Genomic DNA, 24706 nt, shown 5'->3' on the forward strand with positions numbered 1-24706 from the left:
AATAGGGATATCTGGCTTTAGTTCTTGTAATAGAGCAGTAATAGTAGATTGCAGGTCTGTCACAGTTTCAGGTATTCCCCTTATGCGCAAGTTTGAACGTCTGGCTCTATTTTCGTAATCTTCGAGCTTAGTTTGAAGTATTAAATTCTCTTTTTTTAATTGTTCCAATTCTGTTATATTTTCTTGGGTTGTAATTTCAATTTCATCCATTTTTATTTCTAGGGCTGCGGTGCGGTTTCCCAGCTCTCTTATTTCTTTGGTCTGGCTTTTTGTTATTTGGTCTGAGGTTTGTTTTAAAGCCTTATGAAGCATCTTTTCAAATTGTAATAATATTACTGGGGATTCTGAGGAGGCTTGTGGAGAAGTTTGTGAGAGGATTTGTTCTGTATCTGACTCAAATGGAGAGTCTTGCTGTGACATTTTCTGTCTGTGAGAGCGCCCTGATGCTGTATCTTGTGAGGTGACTGGAGCTGCTTCAGCTGCAGTGAGTGCCTGTGAGCTCTTTGTGAGGTGATTTTTATTTCTGCCACGGTTTCCTCCCAGTACCATATTTCCTGCCCAAACTTTCACAGTTTGTTCCCTGGGGCAAAAATGTTCAAATGGATACCTTTTGAGCCTGCAGGCTCCGCTTTGTCCTTCTCTTCTCTCCTCAGCGGTGTGGAGCTCTAACAATGCATGTCTGCTCTGCTAGGCTCCGCCTCCTGCTCCCCAGGCTAGAATTTTTTAATTAATGCAATAAAACTTCCTGGTTATCCGGATTTTATACTATGTGGAGCCTTTTTTCTCCTTCTCCCTCTGTCTCACTTGAATGAGATCAAACGATCGTTGGAGGAAGAATCCGTGGTACCGCTCAGGATTGGGGACCCATCTAGGCCCCCTCACTATGGATCAAGGACAGCTGTAACCCTACCGTACTAACGGTGTAAGCCTATACGACTCGCCGCCAACGGCCTGTGAGTCCACCACGTCCGGTAAGGGGATTTTATATTACTCTCTGCCTTGCTGAGTATTTGAAGAGTCTACTGGGGACACGAATAGATACCACTGTGAGATTTACATCCATGCTCCAGGATATTTCTGTTCGATTGAATGAACTGTTCAATACCCCAGAGACTTGTTATTTATTCCCACCCCAATTTATACTATATATGTTGGTTTTGATTTGAGGGTTTGGGATCAAACGGCGTGTGTGTGCGCAGCGTCGGTGTGCGCGTGCGGCGCTGCTGTGCGCGTCCCAGATGCGCCGCATGCGTCAGGATGGCGCATGCACCGTGCAGCGGGCATGCCGCTGATCACGCTGATGCGCGCGCTCACTCTCAGGCTAAGGCTTTATAGGGATGGAGCTCCTGCCGTGCGAGTGGACAGCACAGAGCGATATTTGGGCACGTGAGTCTGGAGGTCTTGGACACAGTGGTGACAGGTTGAAGGCTGGTTGTAGTTTGTGGGGAGTACTCCTTTTCTTCCTCATGTGTAAGCAATGTCTTCCAGAAAACGAGGTATAGGGAACAAGGCAAGCACAGGGATAAGAGTACCTCCTTTAAAAACAGGCGACCATCCCCATGCTGATGCAGCCTCAGTTTCTCCCGAAAGACCTGCGGCATCTGGCCTGGCTGAGCCATTGCAGTTGTCAGGCATAGTGGCCACTACCAATATACCTGCTTTGGCTTATGTTACAAAGGATGATTTGGCATCTGCCTTTAGCAGGCCTTGAGGGCAAAATAGCTGGCATGATTGCCTCTGTAACACAGGGGGGGAGGAAGCTTAATAAATCTCCCACCCCTGAGCCTGGGCCAAGTGGAGAGTCACTAGAGCACCAGGACTCTTATAGCCAGATGGGTCCAGGTGATCTGGAACCAGAATGGGCGGAGGATTTGGAAGAGGTAGTCATAAAAGACCGGGAGGAAGGAGAGGCTGAGGACTCTGGCTCTGAGGAGCCAATTTCAGCCTCCCATTCCCAAAAATTGTTTATCCAATCTCTAATTGAGATGGTACGAATTGGGTTCAAGTTACCCCTGGTTCAGGAGTCTGGACTCTCCTGTTCTACTTTGGGACCTTTGCGACCTCAGCAGATTTCCCAAGCGTTCCCTTTGCATCCGTTACTGGAGCAGGTGGTTTACAGGGACTGGGAGCACCCTGACAGGATTTACTTGCCTCCAAAAAGGTTTTCTGTCTTATATCCTATGGAGGAGAGGTTCAGAAAGAAATGGGGGACACCTTTGGTGGACGCTGCCATATCTTCAGTAAATAAAAGTTTAACCTGTCCAGTGGATAATGCCCAGGTATTTAGGGATCCGGCTGATAAAAAGCTAGAGTCCTTATTAAAAGCCTCTTTTTCGGTGGCTGGTGCAGCAGTTCAGCCAGCAGTTGCAGCTATTGGGATTTGCCAATCCCTAAAGGATCGCTTTAAAAAGCTGGTAAAGAACCTACCTTGCTAGGAGGAATCTGCCGAGGAGTTATCGGAGATTCCTCATGCCTTATGTTTTGCAGTAGACGCATTGAAGGACTCAATCCAACAGATGTCTCGTTTTGCGTTACTATCAATCCATATGCGCAGAGTCTTGTGGCTAAAGAACTGGTCTGCTGAGACGCCATGTAAAAGGCTACTCGCAGCTTTTCCATTCCATGGAGAGCGCTTGTTTGGCGAGGATCTGGATAAATATATCCAAAAGATCTCTGGAGGAAAGAGTGCCCTACTCCCTATTAAAAAGAAAGGGAAGCAACCCTCTTATAAAATTCCCAATGCTCCAGGACCTGGTGCTTCTTCCCCTAAGCGGTATCGACGGCCTCTGCCGTCTGGGTTTAAAAGACCCCAGGTTCAGAAGAAACCCTGGACCCAAAAGACACCCAAGCCCAACTCCAAGTCCAAGTCTACCTTGTGAAGGGGCGCCCCCGCTCTCACGGGTGGGGGGCAGGCTTCGGCTGTTTGGGGATGCCTGGGAAGAATTAGTTCGAGACAGATGGGTCATTTCCACTGTAAAACACGGTTACAGAATAGAGTTTCAGGAATTCCCCCCAAATCGTTTTCTGTACTCAAGGGTTCCGTCGGACCCAGAGAAAAGAAGATGCCTATTCCTAGCTCTACAGCATCTGCTGATGCAGGGGGTAATTGTAAAGGTTCCGCACGAAGAAAGGTTCAAGGGGTTTTACTCAAACCTATTCACCGTGCCGAAGCCAAATGGGGAAGTAAGGCCCATTTTGGACCTCAAGGCTCTCAACCTCTTTGTAGACATCCGATCCTTCCGCATGTAGTCAATTCGTTCAATAATAAAATCCCTGAGAAGGGGAGACTATTTAGCGTCCATAGATATCAAAGACGCGTACCTTCATGTGCCGATCTTCGGTTTGCATCAAAAGTTCCTGTGCTTCGCTGTAGAGGGCAGTCATTTCCAATTCGTGGCACTACCATTCGGTCTGGCCACGGCCCCCAGAGTTTTCACAAAAATTCTGGCTCCAGTGTTGGCTTCCCTAAGGTCTCCATCGTAGGATACCTGGACGACCTTCTCCTAAGGGATCGCTCTCATCTCATACTGATTCAGAACGTGTCAAGAACAGTACGGGTTTTACAACGCCTAGGTTGGATTCTGAATGTGGACAAGTCAGCTCTTTGTCCGACCCAAGCCTTGGTGTATCTGGGTCTGGTCTTGGACACCGCCCAAGAAAAGGTGTTTTTGCCCCCCTTAAAGGTCGCCTCCATAGTGGAACTTCTCCAGAAGGTGAAAAAAGAACTAACACCTTCTATTCGGCTGTGCATGAGGTTGTGTCATCCTTCAACGCAGTGCCGTATGCACAGTTCCACTCCAGAGTGTTCCAGAACAGTATTCTAAAAGCCTGGGACAAGTCGACTCGAACCTTGGATCAACCTATAGTTCTATCTCCACAAGTACTATGGAACCTCTCTTGGTGGTTAAGAACCAACAATTTGAAAAAAGGGAAATCTTTCCCACCAGTAGCCTGGAAAGTCGTAACTACAGACGCCAGTCTTTTCGGCTGGGGAGCAGTCCTAGAGGAGGCCTCCGTTCATGGAATATGGTCCCAGACAGAAAGGTCCCTGCCCATCAATCTATTGGAGATTCGGGCAGCTCGTCTGGCTCTGCGATTCTGGACATCCAGATTGCGGGGTCTTCCTGTCAGAGTCCAGTCCGCCAACTCCACGGTAGTGGCATATATCAACCACGAGGGAGGTACCAGGAGTCGGGCAGCTCAAAGAGAGGTAGATCATATATTGACTTGGGCAGAAAAACATGTGCCGTTCCTGTTGGCAGTGTTTATCCTGGGGGTGGACAATTGGCAGGCGGATTTCCTCAGTCACCAGAAATTGTTACCAGGGGAATGGTCCCCGCATCCCGAGGTTTTTCTACAGATCTGCCAATACTGGGGGACCCCAGATGTGGATCTGCTGGCATCCAGATTCAATGCCAAGCTGGACAGGTTTGTATCCAGGACCAAGGATCCGCTTGCTGTCGGGATAGATGCATTAGTAGTTCCTTGGGATCAGTATTCTCTGATATATGCCTTCCCTCCGATCCAAATTCTGCTGCACTTACTACGCAGAATACAGGAGGAACGAAAGCCAGTGATCCTAGTGGCCCCAGCGTGGCCCAGGAGATCATGGTACTCTGAGATTGTGAAGTTGGCAGTAGGGGACCCATTGGTCCTTCCTTGCCGTCCAGACCTGTTGTCTCAAGGACCCATATTCCATCCTTCTTTACGGTTGCTGAATTTGATGGCCTGGCTATTGAGACCAGACTATTGAAAGACCGTGGTATTATGGGTTCAGTCTTGTTCAGTCTTGTCTATTTTGATAAACGCTAGAAAGTCAGTTTCTAGAGCGATCTATTATAGAGTCTGGAAGTCATACATTTCCTGGTGTGAGGAAAGGAAATGGAACCCTCGTAGGTATACGATTGGAAGAGTTCTTCAAGCAGGAGTAGACTTGCAGCTCGCTTTTGGGACAATTAAAGGACAGATTTCGTCCTTATTGTTTTTTTTTTTCCAAAGACCAATTGCATCCCATTCTTTGGTGCGAACCTTTGTCAAGGGAGTAACACACCTGTGGCCACCGCTTAAATCACCTTTATGTCCCTGGGACCTAAATTTGGTACTGTCAGCCTTACAGAGTCAACCCTTTGAACCTATTAGGCATATCCCTTTTGTCCTATTGACCAGGAAATGAGTTTTCTTAGTGGCTATAACATCAGCTAGAAGGGTGTCAGAATTGGCCGCCCTTTCTTGCAAATAACCTTTTATGATTCTTCATCAGGACAGAGTGGTCATGCGCCCTCGTCCGGATTTTCTACCGAAGGTGGTTTCCAAATTTCATTTGAATCAGGATATCATTTTACCTTCCTTTTTTCCAAACCCTAAGACTAGGGAGGAAAGGTCGCTTCACTCACTGGATGTGGTGAGGGTGAGAAAAGTTTACTTAAAAATGTCAGATCCCTTTCGGAAGACTGACTGTTTTTTTGGCTTGCCTGAAGGTCCTAAAAAAGGACAGCTGGCAACAAGTTCAACTATATCCAGGTGGATTCGTCAGACTATTATCCAGGTGTATGGATTAAAGCGCAGGGTTCCACCCTGGGATTTAAAAGCACACTCCACTAGAGGGATTAGTGCATCATGGGCAGTACGCCAACAGGTGTCTATGGCTCAGGTTTGCAAAGCGGCCGCTTGCTCTTCAGTTCATATGTTCACCAGATTTTACCAGGTGGATGTGAGATCTCAAAAGGAGACTGTTTTTGGCCACAGCATGTTGCAGGCAGCTTTATAGTCTCAGGCCCGTTGGGCTTAGGGATATTGTGTCCCCCCCCTCAGGTGCATTGCTTTAGGACATCCCACATAGTCATTATTATGGAGCTCTGTGTCCCGTGATGTACGATAAAGAAAAATTGATTTTTAAAACGGCTTACCTGTAAAATCCTTTTCTTGGAGTACATCACGAGACACAGAGGTCCCTCCCCTCTTTCTGGGATCGTCATTGCTTGCTCCAAAACTGAGGTGCTTCCGGTATAGGAGGGGTTATATGGGAGGAACCGTCTTACTATTGCTTGCCAGGGTCCAATCACCTAAAGGTAAGCGTATAACCCACATAGTCCTTATTATGGTGCTCTGTGTCCCGTGATGTACTCCAAGAAAAGGATTTTACAGGTATGCTGTTTTAAAAATCCATTTTTTCTCAATAAATGCAAACAGTTCACCTACTGGACATGGGGAAGATCATGACATTATTGACCCACCCCTTCACCTTGTGCAAGCAGAATTCTTGCATTCACTGAGAAAATGCAAAGTGTTTTCTGAGCGTCACCTGCGCTGAGTGAGTGACCTCCTGTGTTCGTTGAGCAGCAAGGCAACTGCTTGGTATGAGACGCAGAAGCTAGTGGTGATTACTGTAGTAGTTGTGCCTACTACAGTGATTTTCAGCTTTTGTGGGGATTGGCCAGGTATGACGCATGTATACATTACTGTATTTGAACTGCCATTGCCAATATTGTTTGAAACATTAGCTGCTAGTTTCCTGGCTGTCTCCAGCCAGGAAACTAGCCAGATTTCTGAGTCAGTAACTTGAAATGTATATTTGCATACTTATGAGTCCATGACCTAGGATGCATGGAACCCAGATAATCCTGACTATCTTTCAAAGAGGTCATCAAATGTAGCTTATACATTTCATAAGATTCTCCATCTTAAGATTACTACTACGTTGTCTAAATCTTCCTTTTTTTTTTTTTTAATGCATTTTCTAATAGGAGGTATAAAGATGCATTGAAGAAAATTTAAATATTTATATAGTAATATATTATTTACTTTTATTGTATATTTCATTATACTATACAAGCTATTTACATATTTAATACTTGCCTAGCTACAACTGTGACTGCAATTAATAAATAATGAATTTATATGGAACATGTGACATTAACGAGAAAAGATTTATTTTGGTCCTACATCTGCAGCTTTTCTGTTCATGGCTTTTTTTTTCTTGTTTTAAAAAATAAGATCAAATGCCTTTTGAAGTATCTAACTTTTTCTAATACCTAATTTTACTGCCTTAGCAACTAAGCTGAGCCGCAGGCGAGTGTCTTGTCGAGACTTGGGAAGTCCAGATTGTGATGGCTGGTTGTGGAAAAAGAAAGAAAATGTCGGTTTTATGTCTCAGAAATGGAAACATTGCTACTGTGTCCTAAAGAAAGATAAATTGTATTGGTACAATGGACCTCAGGTATGTCTGTCCAGAGGCTTGTCAACAATCACAAAAATTCTTAGATCGTTTACTTCCTTCATATACCAAAATGAGGGTCACACACACATACACACACACACACATAAAGGATGCACATAAAGGACTACAACAGTCAATCTTTGGGGAACCAGCAATTATAATGGGAGAGATCTGCAGTGCAAGGGCGTATCATGAAATCGGTGGGCCTGCGTGCAAGATCAAAAGTGGGCCCTAGTGCGGAATGTATGATGGAGGGTAGTATGCGCAGAAGAGGAGTATTGCGTGTATGGTGGTGGCTAATATGTGCAGGAGAGGGGTATGAAATGTATGTCGGTGGGTGGTATGTGCAGGGAGAGGAGTGCGGCGTTCATGGCAGTGAGTGGTATGTGCAGGAGAGGGGTACGAAGTGCATGACGGTGGGTAGTATGTGCAGGAGAGGAGTATGGTCTGAGTAGTATGTTTAGGAGAGGGGTTCAGAGTGTATGGCGGTGGGTAGTATGTGCAGGGAGGGGAGTGCGGAGTCTATGGCAGTGGGTACTATGTGTAGGGAAAGGAATGCAGAGTGTATGGCAATGGATAGTATGTGTAGGAGAGGGGTACTGAGTGTATGGCAGTGGGTAGTTAGTGCAGGGAGGGGAGTGCGAGTGTATAGCACTGGGAAGTATGTGCAGGAGAGGGGTACAGAGTGTATGGAGGTGGATAGTATGTGTAGGAGAGGGGTACGGAGCATATGGCGGTGGGTAGTATGTGCAAGGAGGGTAGTGCGGAGTGTATGGCAGTGTGTAGTATGTGCAGGGAGGGTAGTGCGGAGTGTGTGGCAGAGGGTAGTATGTGCAGGGAGGTTAGTGCGGAGTGTATGGCAGTGAGTAGCATGTGCAGGGAGGGTAGTGCGGAGTGTATGGGAGTGGGTAGTATGTGCAGGGAGGGTAGTGTAGAGTGTATGGCAGTGGGTAGTATGTGCAGGGAGGGTAGTGCGGAGTGTATGGCGGTGGGTAGTATGTGCAGGAGAGGAGTGTGAAGGGCATATGTTACCGATCTCTATACGCTATGTATAGTGCTGTAACCTATATATAACACTGATATCTGTCCACTGAGATCAGTGTTATATATAGGTTATATAAAGTAGCTAGTGCATGAGAAGTCACTGTCACACCAAGCCTGTTATAGAATAAAGCACACACTAAGCTGCTAGCAATCACTGACCTGCAGGTAGGCTGCTGCTCCATATACTTTGCCAGCACCGGCTCTCTTCTTGGCATCTACTTATTTTCCCCCACGACTGGGATGTGGACTGTGGCCCCGCCCCTCCCCTCCGCTAACCACAGAGGGGAATGGATAGGCGGAGGGTGTGTGTGTAGAACCGCTTAGGAGGAGAAGTGGCCAGAATTGTCTTTCCTCATTCACAGGGCTCTGCCATCCCCCTCATCCCAGCCAGCATGAGTCCTATTTTCGCTCCCATTGCCGCTGCTTCAGCCACCAACAGGAACCTCTCATGGGGGGGCCCCCCACTGACCACTGAATGATCAGTCCCCAACCCCCCCCCGTGCGCTGCTGTATGTAGCGACAGGTGCAGCTGTAGCACCTGACACATGTCTCAACCATGGGTGCAGTGTATGTCAGGGCCCATGTGCAGTGCACATGTTCTGCGCATAGATTATACGCCACAGCTGCACTGGCATCCTACATATTTCTCTTATGACAGGTTTTCTTTAACCTCCGCTTAACTCATTCAATTCTGTGTTTTTTTTTTTTTTTTCAAAATGATGTATGTTTGTATGCATTTTCTTAGTAGCCTGCTGCTCTTTTTGAATTTCTCTCTCACAATCACAATTTAGGACGAGAAAGCTCTGGGAATGTTAAAACTCTCTTCATATTATTTGGAGAGCCCATTGGAATCAAAACACAAAAAGAAATAGTAAGTGCATGCAGCAACTGAATTGGATGTGATCAAGTAAGCAGGATAATCACCAGCATATATACATATCTTCTCTTCTTGTGTGTTCTCAGTGAATTTCAGCTTACTCACCAGATGTACAAGCCATTTATATTTGCTGCAGATAATCTGACAGATATGAACAAGTGAGTGGATCAAATTGTTTTTCTAAACTTCAGCTTCAGTCAGCTTTTGTTAATGAAAGAGCATGCACATATTCTACTGCCTTTCCTTTTGGTGGAGTTAGATTTTGTATATTTAAACCCCAAATAATGGTTAATTAACCTGGCCCACAATGTAAACTCGCATGCAGTTTTCCCAGAACAGAACCAACCCCCCCCCCCCCTGTTCTTTCTCTTGTCTCTATATACCTTTTGTATGTTCTCCTACCCATGTCAACTAATACAGCACATCCTCCCCACCCCCCAGTTTCTGCTTTACTTATCTCCAGGGGTTGCTGAGCTGTCAGCAACTCTGCAGCCAGACCAGCAGTCCAAGGATTTGAGTAGTTGTCCTCTCTCTCCGCCTGTAAAAACAAATAAGCGGCTGCTGCTATAATTGTTTTTACATTGCAGGGAATAGCGGGCAGAAAAGATATTTGATGCCTGGAGCTGCACCCATCATTCAGATATCTCAACTGAAAGCCCAGGACGTCATGTGACATACTGCGGTATGGAAGTGGTTAAATATGATGGCTGCATTAGTTTTCTTTTTTAGACATTTTCTTTCTTTCTTTTTGTCTGGTAATTCAGCCAATCGCAGTACAGTACAGGACACAAGCAACATATTCATACACCATCGGTGTAGGTGGGTACCTTTTAGGTCATTGGACTCTGGTAAGCTTTCCATTAATTCTACACACGCTTACCTCAGTTTTTATGGATGTTTAAACACTCTGCTCAATTACTTATGCCTTACTTCCTGGTCAGACTTTAGGTCATGACACAGGAAGGAGTTGACCAGCTGTGGGTGGATGATGCAGGGTGTGTGCTAAAGAGATCAGCTGGTCAACTCCCTGTGTCATGACCTATAGTCCAGGAAGTAAGGCAGAAGTAATCAAGCAGTGTGTTTAAACAGCTATGAAGAGAGTGAGGTAAGCCTGTGTAGAATTAATGGAAAATTGTTTTATTTGCAAAATATAATAGGGGAGCTGGAATTTAGAAAAAAATTAAAAAAGGTGAACTTTAAGCCGCAGCATTGTCAGTCTGTGGAGAGAGTAGTGTTAAGATGCACTAGCAAATTTTAGATTGGCTTTGTTAGGCAAGCCCAAGTCCAACATTAACACTTTTTAAGCCTCTTTTTACAGCAACACGTCCACTGATGCATTTCACCCTCCCACGGGCTTGCTGTACAGATTGTTCTATTATAGGGTGTTGAAAAATTACAGACTTGATGGCCAGATCACCATATGAAAATAAAGATAGATAGATTAAAAAAACGAATGCAGCCACCACATTGAGGGCTGGTGAACTCCACAATGTGTGTTTTCTGGATGTGTTTTTGCATTTTACAAATGTTTGATGCATTTGCAGTGCATTCCAGTTAGTTTCTTTTCCCTCTTCATGTTTTATTTTCACACTTGAAAAACCACAGGACAATGTGTGCCCAGGTGTGTTTACATGCGTTCTGGGGCATTTACAGTATCTCACAAAAGCGAGGTACACCCCTCACATTTTTGTAAATATTTTATTCTTTTCATGTGACAACACTGAAGAAATTACACTTTGCTACAATGTAAAGTAGTGAGTGTACAGCTTGTGTAGCAGTGTAAATTTGCTGTCCCCTCCAAAATAACTCAACACACAGCCATTAACGTTTAAACCGCTGGCAACAAAAATGAGTACACCCCTAAGTGAAATTTTCGAAATTGGGCCCAATTAGCCATTTTCCCTCCCCGGTGTCATTTGACTCGTTAGTGTTACAAGGCCTCAGGTGTGAATGGGGAGCAGGTGTGTTTAAATTTGGTGTTATCGCTCTCACTCTCTTACTGGTCGCTGGAAGTTCAACATGGCACCTCCTGGCAAAGAACTCTCCGAGGATATGGGAAAAAAGAATTGTTGCTCTATATAAAGTTGGCCTAGGCCAGTGATGGTGAACCTTGGCACCCCAGATGTTTTGGAACTACATTTCCCATGATGTTAAAGCACTCTGCAGTGTAGTTGAGCATCATGGGAAATGTAGTTCCAAAACATCTGGGGTGCCAAGGTTCGCCATCACTGGCCTAGGCTATAAGAAGATTGCCAAGACCCTGAATCTGAGCTGCAGCACGGTGGCCAAGACCATACAGCGGTTTAACAGGACAGGTTCCACTCAGAACAGTCCTCACGATGGTCGACCAAAGAAGTTGAGTGCACATGCTTAGCGTCATATCCAGAGGTTGTCTTTGGGAAATAGACGTATGAGTGCTGCCAGCATTGCTGCAGAGGTTGAAGGGGTGTTGGGTCAGCCTGTCAGTGCTCAGACCATACGCCGCACACTGCATCAAATTGGTTTGCATGGCTGTTGAAGGAAGCCTCTTCTAAAGATGATGCACAAGAGAGCCTGTAGACAGTTTGCTGAAGACAAGCAGACTAAGAACATGGATTACTGGAACCATGTCATATGGTCTGATGAGACCAAGGTAAACTTATTTGGTTTAGATGGTGTCAGGTGTGTGTGACGAAAACCAGGTGAGGAGTACAAAGACAAGTGTGTCTTGCCTACAGTGGTGGCAGCGTGGTGGTGGCAGTGTCATGGTCTGGGGCTGCATGAGTGCTGCCGGCACTGGCAAGCTATAGTTCATACTGAAGCCAAGCATGATCCCCCTCCCTTCGGAGACTGGGCTGCAGTACAGTATTCCAACATAACAACCCCAAACACACCTCCAAGATGACCACTGCCTTGCTAAAGAAACTGAGGGTAAAGGTGATAGACTGACCAAGCATGTCTCCAGACCTAAACCCTATTGAGCATCTGTGGGGCATCCTCAAATGGAATATGGAGGAGCCCAATGTCTCTAACATCCGCCAGCTCCGTGATGTCATCTTGGAGGAGTGCAAGAGGTCTCCAGTGGCAACCTGTGAAGCTCTGGTTAAATTCATGCCCAAGAGGGTTTGGCAGTGCTGGAAAATAATGGTGGCCACACAAAATATTGACACTTTGGGCCCAATTTGGACGATTTCACTTAGGGGTGTGCTCACTTTTGTTGCCAGCGGTTTAGACATTAATGGCTGTGGTTTGAGTTATTTTGACGGGACAGCAAATTTACACTGTTATACAAGCTGTACACTCACTACTTTACATTGTAGCAAAGTGTAATTTCTTCAGGGTGTCACATGAAAAGCTATAATAAAATGATGAACAGAGAAAAGGAGAAGAAATTGGTGGGACTTTGAATGAGGTAACAGGGGTCATTTAAATCCCCTCCTCCATCCCAATTTGGCACATAAAAAAATGGGAGAACAAAGGCGGGACTTTGCATGAAGCACACGGAGGCAGGAAAAGTTCATTTAACATAAAAACATTTTTAATTTTGATTTCAAATTATCATGGAATTTTTATTTATTTAACTCATTGCATTATGCCCAATATCAAGGTATATACAGTTCATGAGGACCACACAATTCATTTTCATTGGTACTTCAACAAGGTGTTATTACATGTTAAGCAGAAACACAGAATAATTGATGCATAATTAATACATAGTAAGGAATACCTGTTACAGGTCATTGACGCACTAAAGCGTAGCTTAAAACAGGTAAAGGAAGAAAATCATTATATACAAAAGAGAAAATACCTGTTACAGGTTATTGACGCATTAAAGCCTGGCTTAAAACAGGTAAAAGAGGGAATAGTTATACATATGATAGGGTATACCTGTTACAGGTTATTAACCCATTAAAGCATAGCTCAAAACAGGTAGGGAAATAAAAAACATGAATAGGAACGGCCATAGAGAATTCATGAATATATACACAGCTTGCTAGTTCTTAGCTCTAGGGGATCATGTGGGCAAATACACAATATGGGAGAACCCCCCACATGGCTATTCAACCCACATACTTACTGGTGAATCTGCGCAATGGTAGCACGGCCATGAAAAGTCCCAAACCAGCCAGAAGTGCCCCCGCCGGGAGCTGAGGGGCCGTGAGGGGTGCCAGCAACCCAACAGGCTGCACTCCGAGTGGGCCAAGTGTAGAATAGCACCAAAGGAGGTTGTATGGGGTGACCCCAAGAGTGGGGAACCTGAGTAAAAAAATGACAAAACAAAAAAAAAAGTTTATATAAATTATAATGAATATAGAATAAAAAAGTGAAATGTGGGTAGTGTGAAAGTAAATATGGAAAGTGGGCCCAAGAGTAAAGGACAAGTGACAAGGAATAAAGGATGAAAAGGATGAAAGGGCAATGGTGAATGAGAAATGGAAAAAAGTTTGATTACCTATGGAGAAGTGAGAGAGAGAGAAAATCTCGTGATGCATGATGTTAAGCGGAAAAATAGATCTGTGTAGGGGGCCCATCAAGGGGGGAAGCCTATATAGGGAGCGCCGCCACTAACCACGCCCCCATCGTCACATTACGGCACATGTGAGGAGGGAAGGAGGGCAAAACCGCGCCAGGCAGCCGAGCCAGCACGGCTAGCTAGCGGGAAGTGTCCACGCCAATCCCGTCCAACATGCCGCCAGGGGGAATGCACTCAGCCGGAGACGCGGAGGTCACCAGGACACCGCACATCCGGTGATGCGAACGTGACGTCGACCCGCAGTGACAGACCCCGCCCGCCCCAAGTAAGTGGGCGGAGGGAAGGCCGGCAGCACGCGTCGCACCCTTGGGCAGAGGGGCAAGGTCCGGTGAAAGAACATGGCAGAACCAACAGTACACACATTCAAACAGATGGTAAACTTGAATGGGAAAATTAAAACGGACAAGAATTTACTCAGAGAATAAGATATTAAGTAAATAAAAGAGAACAAAGAATCAAGAGTTGCTGCCGAAGCAGCCAAAAACTGTCAAAATAAATGAAGATATTAATGTTTGTACCACCCGTGTGCTTCCATCCCTAATTGATGAAGAGAGAAAAGGAGAAGAAATTGGTGGGACTTTGAGGTAACAGGGGTCGATCAAATTATAATAAAATATTTATAAAATTGTGAGGGGTGTACTCACTTTTGTGAGATACTGTATATGCTGTTACTGGGTTCTATACAGAAAAAAATGCAGCATGTTCTACTTTTGTTGACTACTGGCGTGAACGTGGGCCATTGGAATACATGAAAAAACTGTGCATGCATTTTTGATGCAGATTAAAAATGAACTGAACTGCATCTGGTGTGAACCAGTCCTGAAGGATTGGTAAGCTGCAATATATTATATTTTTACTTTGGATTTAGGTATGCTTTGAAGCATAGCTTAAGTCAACCTTTTTTTTGTTTCGAACAGACTGGAGAATGGAGTTTTGTTGCAGTTTATTTCCCTGTTTTGGAGATTCACTTTACGGGTTATAATCCTCCTTTACTCTATCCAAAATGGGGAGGGGTTTGCCTTTTTGGTTCTACTATAAATCAAAGCTATGCTGTACCTATGCAGGGCAAAGCAACATTTACTTCAGTACAGTCTTCCCTAATACAGAATATTAACCTTTCATTTGCTTCCCCACTGCTCTATCTGGCCATTGGGAGCCAGGAAAGGAAGCCGTGTGTTATCTAACAGTTGGAGTTTACCCAAGGCTAAAGATTCTTTCCCTGCCCACATGTGAAGTGCTGAGCAAGCCACAAGGCACTAAAGCTGTCACATGCTTCATACCCAGATCTACTGGGTATTTTCTTTGCTCTCCCACTGCTCCATTTCAGCTTTGGAAAGCAAAGGAAAGGTGTGCATATGAGCAGATGGGAATATGGATATTAAACTGGAATTGTTGCGTTTTCCCTGTCTGGGCAAAGCAAATTGTTCTCAATGCATTGTACACTTTCAAATGTTTTCAATTGTTTTTGCTGTTTTAACTAGGTATAAGTGTAGTTTTATTCCCAGTGTTTTTCATCTTGTAATGATGGGCTCACATGTTGTGGCTGATTGATTCCCCCCTGTCAATGTATTAATTCACCTAGCTTGTCCCTATTTGCTAAAGGGAGAAGACCACTTCTGTTCTGAATCACTCAGCATCCAATAAATGCCTCACCTTTTTCTGTGTGTTGCATCACAATTGTCGGAGTGCTAATGTAATGAAAGCACATCTCTTCCCTTCATTGCTTTGTGTCAGTGTCAGTTCTTAGACTACAACCTGTGCAGTGCCATGCCACGTGCTTGAACACAAACAAACCAATGAGAAATGAAATGTGCAGATTTTACTCTATTATAGACTGTACATGCAGGCCAACAAATGGAACCATAAAATTATATGATTAATGCACATCTTATGCAGGTGAAAAACACAGGGTGCAGGTAGGAAAGTTTTTTTAATGCCTTTTCATCTTGTTGCATTGGGAGTCACATTTGTGCATTTTAATCTTGTTTATATTCATTTCTTTTTTTTTTTTTTTTTTTTTTACTGATTGAGTATTGTGGTATCAGTGGAGGTGTGCCCCTTTGTTTTATTCAGATACTTACTTCTTTATATCTTTTATAGGTGGGTGACCAGTCTGGTTAAAACACTACAGAAATATAAATCGCATGCAAACCCCAATAATTCACGAGAAGAAGGTATGCAAGACAATAATTGTGAAACGATAGACATTCCCCGGGGGGGGGGGGTGGAGGCTTCCTGCATTGGAGCCTGAAGTGGAGAAAGAGGATTAATTTCATGCCTTGAGGCTGTCTGTCGTCCATCTCTACATGTGTGATAATAAACCTGAGTTTTCCTAATTCATTGTATCCCAATGAAACCTGGGTGATATATATATATTTATTTATTTTCTTTCATGCAGTATTCAAAGTGAAACAGAAATATTTAGTATAGATATTTACCATCAGAAGTACAGATGGGTTTGTCAATTTTTGTTGATTTCACTATCTTCTATATCTTTAAAAACTGTGCTAAGTAAGTTGGGGCACATTATTGAGAACCAGCCATAGCGTACTGTATGTGATTTTTACTTTAAATGCATAATGGGCTTGGCGAGTGACAATGAATGGAGATCATTTTGAAGACAGATTTCATCGTATGCTAGATGTGTCCATCTGTGACAACCCAAAGGGTGCAAAGTAATTTGCCTCTTTCTTCCTACGCATGAACAAAACAACTCGTATAAGGAATAGGCCACACCCATTTCCACAGATGAGCAAATGTTTCATAAGAATTGTGAGAGCAAAAAAGTTCAGATCAAAATAATTGAATATGAACATTGTGATGTGTGTGTGTATATATGTGTGTGTGTGTATGTATGTATATATGTGTGTGTGTATATATATATATATATATATATATATATATATATATATACATACACATATTATATATATATATATATGTGTGTGTATATATATATTGGTATTTATATTTAATTATTTTTTTTCCTTAGATTGCTACAGTGAAACAGAGGCAGAGGATGATGATCACTCCAAAGCTCCAGATGTGGTAGGTTGTGACTTGTTTTCCATCATATCTATTTCTGCATAATATCCCTTTACAAAATTAATTGGGGTGCAATAATTTTCAGTTAATGCTAACCCAGGGTTTTTGACAATAAAAACAAATGAAAAATTAAAGTAGGATCCAAACATTTCCATCCATGACATTTCGGCTAAACCAAATGTTTAACTTTGCCCTTATAAAAAATCATAACCTGTCAGCGCTCCCCTTTTCCAACCCCCTCTAACCATGCCTACTCAGCAGCTATATGTATATCTTAAAGATACAAAGTGCACCTGTGATTATCAGTGCCAAATCCATTCAAAGTTCATTTGTGCAAATTATATTGTGACGTGCTTCATAGAGTGCAATCTCCACAGCACAAAATGAGGAATTTTTCAATCCACTTTACTTGTAGATCCACTCCTTGACACTTCATCTTCAGAAAACACTACACCATCTTTTGGGAGTCAACTCACCTGATGTTATCGACTCCTTAATTTAATAAGCAGGTCTCACCACACTTTAGGAATATATCCACATATGAGATCCACTCTACACTCCTTCCTCTCGTACTATCAACTTCAGTGGTGTGTGCAAATAAATATAGCATAACAAAAAAGGGAGACCATCATAGTGCTAAACTGAGTTTATTATAACATAAGTTTAAAAACTCACAATAGATGACCAGCAGTAAATGATAGGCATTTCAGTTACCTCCGTGCATGACTAACTTTTTCAAGAGCAGGCTTCTCCTTTCCCTAGCCCTGTATACCTTCACCCGACTAAAAATGAACACTTAAAGGAACTCAGTACTGAGAGATATCTGAGTCTGCCATTTCTGACCACTTTCCAGCAGTGTTAGATGCTCCTCAGCTGTGTCTGGTGTCAATACTTCAAGAACTTTGAAACGACTTACTTGTTCCAGGAAAACCACTTGGAAAACCATTGTAACATCATGAGAGCCAAACAGCTAGCATTTTCGGAAAGCGAAATCATCAATAGCTCAACCTTCATCTTCTCCCACTACAGGTTGCCTTTAAACTCTCCTCTCACACCCCACCTTTAAATTAATCCTGTGCTGTGCAAAATAGAGGTTATCATTGCTGAATTCTTCTTATGAAAGTACTGGGCGCCTGACTGCTATATTATGTCTTAATTTTTTCTGAGCCACTGACCTGAAACATGCATGTGGACCAGTAGTAATTCTGACTTCACATTAGCGTCCCGGGCTACTTTCCTGTAACAGTTCAATGGCCCAGTATCAACTGAAATCAGAGGATCAGCATTTAGGTCCGATAATTAACATTTTCAGAAGGAGAGTTCAGCAATAGCAGTCTATTTCATTCAGCACAGCTTACCCCAACCTCCCCTAAACTTTAACCCATAACATCATCCTAAACATAACCTTAACCTCCAAAATTTCCCTTACAACACCTTAAAAATACCAGTCAGACAGGCAGGATTGGCATTTCCCAATACATGACTGGCTCAAACCTAGCTGAGACAACGTCTGTAAAGCAACGGGAGCGACAGTTTTGTCATCATTCGAATCCCCCTGCTTTTTTCACTGTTATAAATGCCTCCCTTAGCACCCTCCGATATATTAACTGAACAATTTATTCCACTGATTGGGCCTCTTACGTTAATAATCCCATCTGGAGTCATTTGTTACTCCCAGAGTTTTACAGTATCAAGTGTGGGATTTTGGTCTTCCAAAGGCCTAAAATTTCTGCTTCAATTATTTCATGAGGGTACAATGAAGGATTTCTCTACAATACTGTACAGGAAGAATTTAGATTTTTCCACAAAATATTTTATTTTCTATCTTCGGCTACAATATGCTATTAAGTCAATTTAAATCCCTCTTAGTGTCACTTCAGCAAACCCCCTTAGAAAACTGCTTACTATCTTATAATATAAGTCCAAGTTGATCTCTCAATATTTTTTGGAGCTGCTCAGTACTAAATTACTAACGCTGTAATTGTAATTGTCATTAAAATCTTAAACTACCTTTTTATAAAGAAAAAAAAAATAACTTTATCCCTCCAAAAAATTTTACCCTAAAATATGACTGAACAATTGGTCCCCTAAATCCTAAATTAGGATTCCTGCCCTGAGCCTAATCTTAACTCTACAACTAACCTTAACCGTCTAACAGTTAATACCTTCTACGCCAGTGGTCCCCAACCTTTTTGGCACCGGTGACCGGCATTGTGGATGAAAATTATGCCAAGGCCCGAGGAGGGGAGGGGGTCTGGGTGACGATGCATTTTTTTGCAGCCAATTTATCAGAAAAAGGCTGGTGTTAGCACTTCAATCATCACAACACCATGGTTAATAGGGTGTCAGGATGATTGGGAAGCTCATTATTTTTATTATTATATTGTAATATAAAATTAAACAGTTCAACTCACCATAATGCAGAATCTGCCACCAAATGCAGCTTGTCACTTGCCACCAGATGCAGCTTGCCACGGTGCCTATCACCAGATTGCCACTTGCCACATCGCCTGCCACCAGATGCAGATTTCCACAGTCACATGCCACCAGATGTCACTTGCCACATGCCACCAGATGTCACTTGCCACATGCCACCAGATGTCACTTGCCACATGCCACCAGATGTCACTTGCCACATGTCACCAGATGCAGATTGCCACATGCCATCAGATGCAGATTGCCACAGTCACTTGCCACATGCCATCAGATGCAGATTGCCACATGCCATCAGATGCAGATTGCCACAGTCACTTGCCACATGCCACCAGATGCAGATTGTCACTTGCCACCAGATGCAGATTGTCACTTGCCACCAGATGCAGATTGTCACTTGCCACCAGATGCAGATTGCCACTTGCCACCAGATGCAGATTGCCACTTGCCACCAGATGCAAATTGCCACTTGCCACCAGATGCAGATTGCCACTTGCCACCAGATGCAGATTGCCACTTGCCACCAGATGCAGATTGCCACTTGCCACCAGATGCAGATTGCCACTTGTCACCAGATGCAGATTGCCACTTGTCACCAGATGCAGATTGCCACTTGTCACCAGATGCAGATTGCCACTTGTCACCAGATGCAGATTGCCACTTGTCACCAGATGCAGATTGCCACTTGTCACCAGATGCAGATTGCCACTTGTCACCAGATGCAGATTGCCACGTGCCACCAGATGCAGATTGCCACTTGCCACAGTCACTTGCCACATGCCACCGTCTTGTCTCCTGCCTCCTTGATGCAAATTGTCACTAAGCACAGAGGCAGTGCAGTGGAGTAGTTGGTTCCGCGTGAGAGAGAACAGCGGTGATGCGGGGCGGGCGGTGAGAGATGTCCTCTCTCTGCTTCCCCCGCTTCACCTTCAGCAGTGCTGTGTGGGCGGAACAGCGGTGATGTGGGCAGGCCGTGGAAGATGTCATCTCTCTGCTCGCCTGCTTCACCCCCAACAGTATACCGGCCGGCTGTGTGAGCGGAACAGCGGTGATGCTGGCGGGCGGTGGGAGATGTCATCTCTCTGCTCGACTGCTTCACCCCCAACAGTGTAGTGGCAGGGCTGTGTGGGCGGAAGTGCGGTGTTGGCGATGATCTCTCTGCTCTCCCGCCGCCGCACCTCAGATTGTGGAGACTTCGCGGCCCGCCTGTAAACAGGCTGCGGCCCGGTAGTGGTTGGAGACCCCTGTTCTACGCCATTCTTATTTTCTCTTCGAGAATACTTTGGTTTCTATCCCAAGATCAGTGCCTAAAGCAGCCTCTTCCTTCTCTGCTTTAAAACAAGGTTACCACCAAGATGCTGGCACCAATCGCTGCATGATTGACCACTGTGTAGTAACATAACAGTCCGCAATTCTACGTTGTGTTTTTTTTTGTTTTTTTGTTTTGTTTTGTTTTTTTCTATGAGCCAGGGTAGTGAAAGCTTTTTATTGTCCATTATCAGTGTGAGTCTGACCCTTTTATTTTTTGCAAATTGTGTTTAAAATGTTTCAGTAGACCTCGAAATTCATTGTTTATCTCTAAATCCCTGTTTCAGTTGAAGAAACAAACCGTGCAGTCACCATTGAATAACACACCTGGTGCAAGTCCAATCTCCATTAAGGAAAAGGGGGCAGAAGGTGTACAGATGTCAAATGTTACCCAATCTCCAGGTCAGATGACTACAATAAACTATTTGTTATGCAATTAAGTTTGTATACAAATTTACTTTACTTTAAACGGCTTTAAACCTACTACTTTATACAAATAAAATTCAGTTTACAAACTGCAGACTGCGAAAGGCCTTTTGGAAACCCCATGTGATGCGGTTTCTTAAATAATTTTTCCAGGCATGGACATATTTTATATATAGTTACGTTGCTCCATCTTGGACCTGTATAACTATGTATAAGACATATGTTGCTGATGCTGTTGGTGTCTACGTCAATTATTTCCTGTGGCATCAGTCAAGTATGTCATATATACATAGTAACTATGCATAACACACCGATGCCTAGAATTATTATTTAAAGAAAATGTACCTTCCCCCCCCTCAAGTACAGATGTGGTTTAATGTTATCATATAACCTAATTTTAAGAAAAATGATGAAATAATAAAATTAGTTTTTGGTTTAAATGTGACAGTTTGCATGATGCACCAGGAAACATTATGGTATAGAAAAGCATGGGACTTGCTCCCTTTCTCATGTGTTGGCCTTTTTGCAGAACTGTTAAATAGGAACGTGGAGAGAGCCCTCAACTCTTTCTAAAATCTAACTTGAGTTTACACAGAGCTTTCCTCGCTCCTGATAGCTGAATGGAATGGTGGTACTGCGAAGGAAAGCTGAACGTGTGATGCTGGGAAGGGGCAATAAAGCTTACCTGTTGCTTTGCCCTGTATAGACAAGTCACGTTTGCTTTAAAGTGAAAGTCCAGGCTATTACCGTATATACTTGAGTATAAGCTGAGTTTTTCAGCACATTTTTTTGTGCTGAAAATGCCCCCCTCGGCTTATACTCGAGTCTGTGTCCATCTCTAGCCATGCGCGCCTGATCTCCCGGCGCTGTGACTTCAGTCTAGTCGACAGCCGTGCAGTGTGCTATGATATACAGAAAGTCGGCGGCCATGTAGTGTAACAAAGCCCTGCCTCCTCGTCCGTGATAGGTGGAACACTGACTTCGTGTCAGTCAGTGTTTCGTCACGGACGAGGAGGAGACGGGGCTTTGTTACACTACATGGCCACCGACTTTCTGCATATCATAGCGCCGGAGATCCTAAGGCTGCAGATGGACACACGAGGAGCAGAGCTAACCACACACATGGAACAATGTAAGTTTTGCCCTGTTTAGTGTAATTTAGTGCCCTTTTTGCTCTTTCCCCCTGGGGGTCTCTCTACAGAATAAAGTATATGTTTTATATATCCCTTGTCTATGCACTCTAGGAAGCCCAAAAGGAAACCTATGCCTGTGTATTCGCCCTAAATGCATGAGGAACAAGTTGTGACACTGCATGTGGGATAGAGGCTGCACACAATCAGTGATATATACAGCATATGCACTTTTCTTGGATAATTCAACTGTTATGTCTAGTACAAATGGGCACAGTGAGGCTGCAGGTGGGCATTGTTTACCCTCTTATCCACTTGCTGCTGCATTTCTCACCCTAGGCTTATACTCGAGTCAATAAGTTTTCCCAGTTTTTGTGGTAAAATTAGTTGCCTCGGCTTATATTCGGGTCGACTTATACTCGAGTATATACGATAATACCGATCTTGAACACTTAAAGCGGGGTTTCGGCCGCAAAAAAATTTTTTAAAAGTCAGCAGCTACAAACAATGTAGCTGCTGCCTTTAAATAAGTACACTTACCTGTCCTGGGAGCTCGCGATGTCAGCCTCCCGAGGCCGACCCGTCCCTTGGCTCTCGGGTCCTGGCACCGCCATCCTAACTAAGGGAAACGGGCAGTGGAGCCTTACGGCTTTACTGCCCATTTCCTACTGCGCATGCGTGAGTCGCGCAGCGCTTTGTGACTGGGACGCGATGTGTTGTGGGACACACACAGTTCCCATAACACACCGCGCCCCATTTCCCAGAAGACAGCGCGGGGAGAAGACTGAACATCACCGCAGCGTAGGAAGAGGCAGATTAGGAACCTGCCTAGCAACAGCCATTTTAGGTGAGCTTAAAAATTTTTCTTTTTTTTTTCTTTCCTCCAATTTTTTAGGGATTTTTTGGTGCGATTCTTTTTTTTTTTTTTTTTTTTTTTTTGTGGTGGACCTCCACCTTAAGCTCCGTAAGGTTTTACCCCCTTCATGACCATGGCATTTTTTTGCTATTCAGCACTGCTTTAATTGGCAATTGCACAGTCATGCAACGCTGTACACAAATGAAGATTTTGTTTTTTTTCACACAAATAGAGCATTCGTTTGGTATTTGATCACCTCTGTTTTTTGTTTTTTATGCGATATAAATGAGAAAAGACTAAAAATAAAAGATTTTCTGTTTTAAAACCTATCGAATCAAATTTCATCATAAATTTAGGCCAAAATATATTCTGCTACTTGTCTTTGGTTAAAAAAAAAAATCCCAATAAGTGTTGTAACCTGTGGGACAGGTAGGCGGTACAAAGCTCCCTTGGATAAACAGTCTTTCAGGCACAGATACCAAATCCAGTGAGGTAATGATAAACTGTGCGGTGTTTATTGGTGATGTATACAAGTCTATATGCAGGTGCTGTACAGTGTTTCAGAAAAACAAACAGAACAAAAATAGCCAAACGAAAAACCTAGCCGTGTCTCGGCACTAACTACACAATATATACAGGCCCTAACTACCAGGCTGAGCAAGCCTACAGCTTGTCAGCTTCCACAGATACAGCTTAACAGCTTTTTACCAATCTTTTTGCTCACAAACCAGTGATGTCTGTGTTTGCCAGGCAGAGAGCGAAGGCTGTCTGTCACAGCTGAGTTTAAATTGGCCTAGGGGAGAGGACCAAGATCTAAACTGGATTGTGGATCAGAGATCCCTGAAAGTGTATGAGAGGATCCTGGGAGACGTATAAACACCGAACAGGACTTTTCCTGGCTTTCTCTGGAAAGCTCTGCTACAGTGTATATTGATTTAGTCTGTAGGAAAGTTTTATAGCGTCCACAAACTATGGCATATATATATATATATATATATATATATATATATATATATATATATATATATATATATATATATTTGAAAATTGATCAGTCATTCTTTGAGGCCCTTAAAATGTCAGGATAGTACAAATACCCCCCAAATTACCCCTTTTTAGAAAGTAGACAATCTGAGGTTTTTAAATAATTTTTTATTTACCATTTTATTTTTTTAACTTTTTTTTTTTTTTTTTTTTTTTTTTTTTTATTATTTTTTTTTTTTTTTTAAATGCTTTCATTGGAGTGGTTCATTGTTCCAATTATAACATTGTACTACTCTGGGGGGTGATCAGGGTTTTTTTGTTTGTTTTCTTTTTATACAATTTGCTGGTACAATGAAGATCATTGTACCAGCAATGCTTTCAGCTGTCATAAATGGGTTAAGTTCATGACAGTGATGAATACTAGTGATCTGTGTTTGGGTACAGGTGATCATATGGTACAGGGTGCTGTGATTGACCCAGGTACCATGTGATGTCTGTGGGCCAATCACAGCTCACTAGCAAAGCTGTTATGAATCGTAATGTGATCACATGATCACTGGGCCCTGAGTATCTGAATCCACATTCCACTGTGTCCGGTGGACACAGGGGGGGTTGGGGGTGGCCACGCCGCGCGGGTATGTCGCCTGCCAGCAGTAAATGGACTATGGGTGATCGGCAAGTGGTTAAACCTGCTCCCACCCCTTCTAATTACTATACTATTCCTCCTATAGAAGGAAGATGAAATAATAAGGGCGCAAATAGACATATACGAATAAGTGTAGTATGTGGCGCTAACTAATGAAATGAATCAGTATGTATATAGATACTAAATAGAACCGCTCACACACCTGACAAGTAAGCGTGTAGAACAGAA

At 43.5% G+C, this 24706-nt stretch overlaps 1 protein-coding gene across 1 annotated transcript in view; it reads left to right on the forward strand.

The window, feature by feature from the left end:
- Positions 1–24706, forward strand: part of CNKSR1 (connector enhancer of kinase suppressor of Ras 1) — a 144344-nt gene that overhangs the window by 113959 nt on the left and 5679 nt on the right. Inside the window, exons 14-19 of the mRNA XM_073616135.1 lie at positions 7050–7216; positions 9052–9131; positions 9224–9295; positions 15751–15824; positions 16643–16698; positions 20724–20838. Of these exons, the coding sequence (XP_073472236.1) occupies positions 7050–7216; positions 9052–9131; positions 9224–9295; positions 15751–15824; positions 16643–16698; positions 20724–20838 (564 nt within the window). The remainder of the gene's footprint in view (positions 1–7049; positions 7217–9051; positions 9132–9223; positions 9296–15750; positions 15825–16642; positions 16699–20723; positions 20839–24706) is intronic.

The sequence above is a fragment of the Aquarana catesbeiana genome, linkage group LG02, assembly GCF_042186555.1.
Source record: "Aquarana catesbeiana isolate 2022-GZ linkage group LG02, ASM4218655v1, whole genome shotgun sequence".
In the NCBI taxonomy this organism is placed as follows: Eukaryota; Metazoa; Chordata; class Amphibia; order Anura; family Ranidae; genus Aquarana; species Aquarana catesbeiana.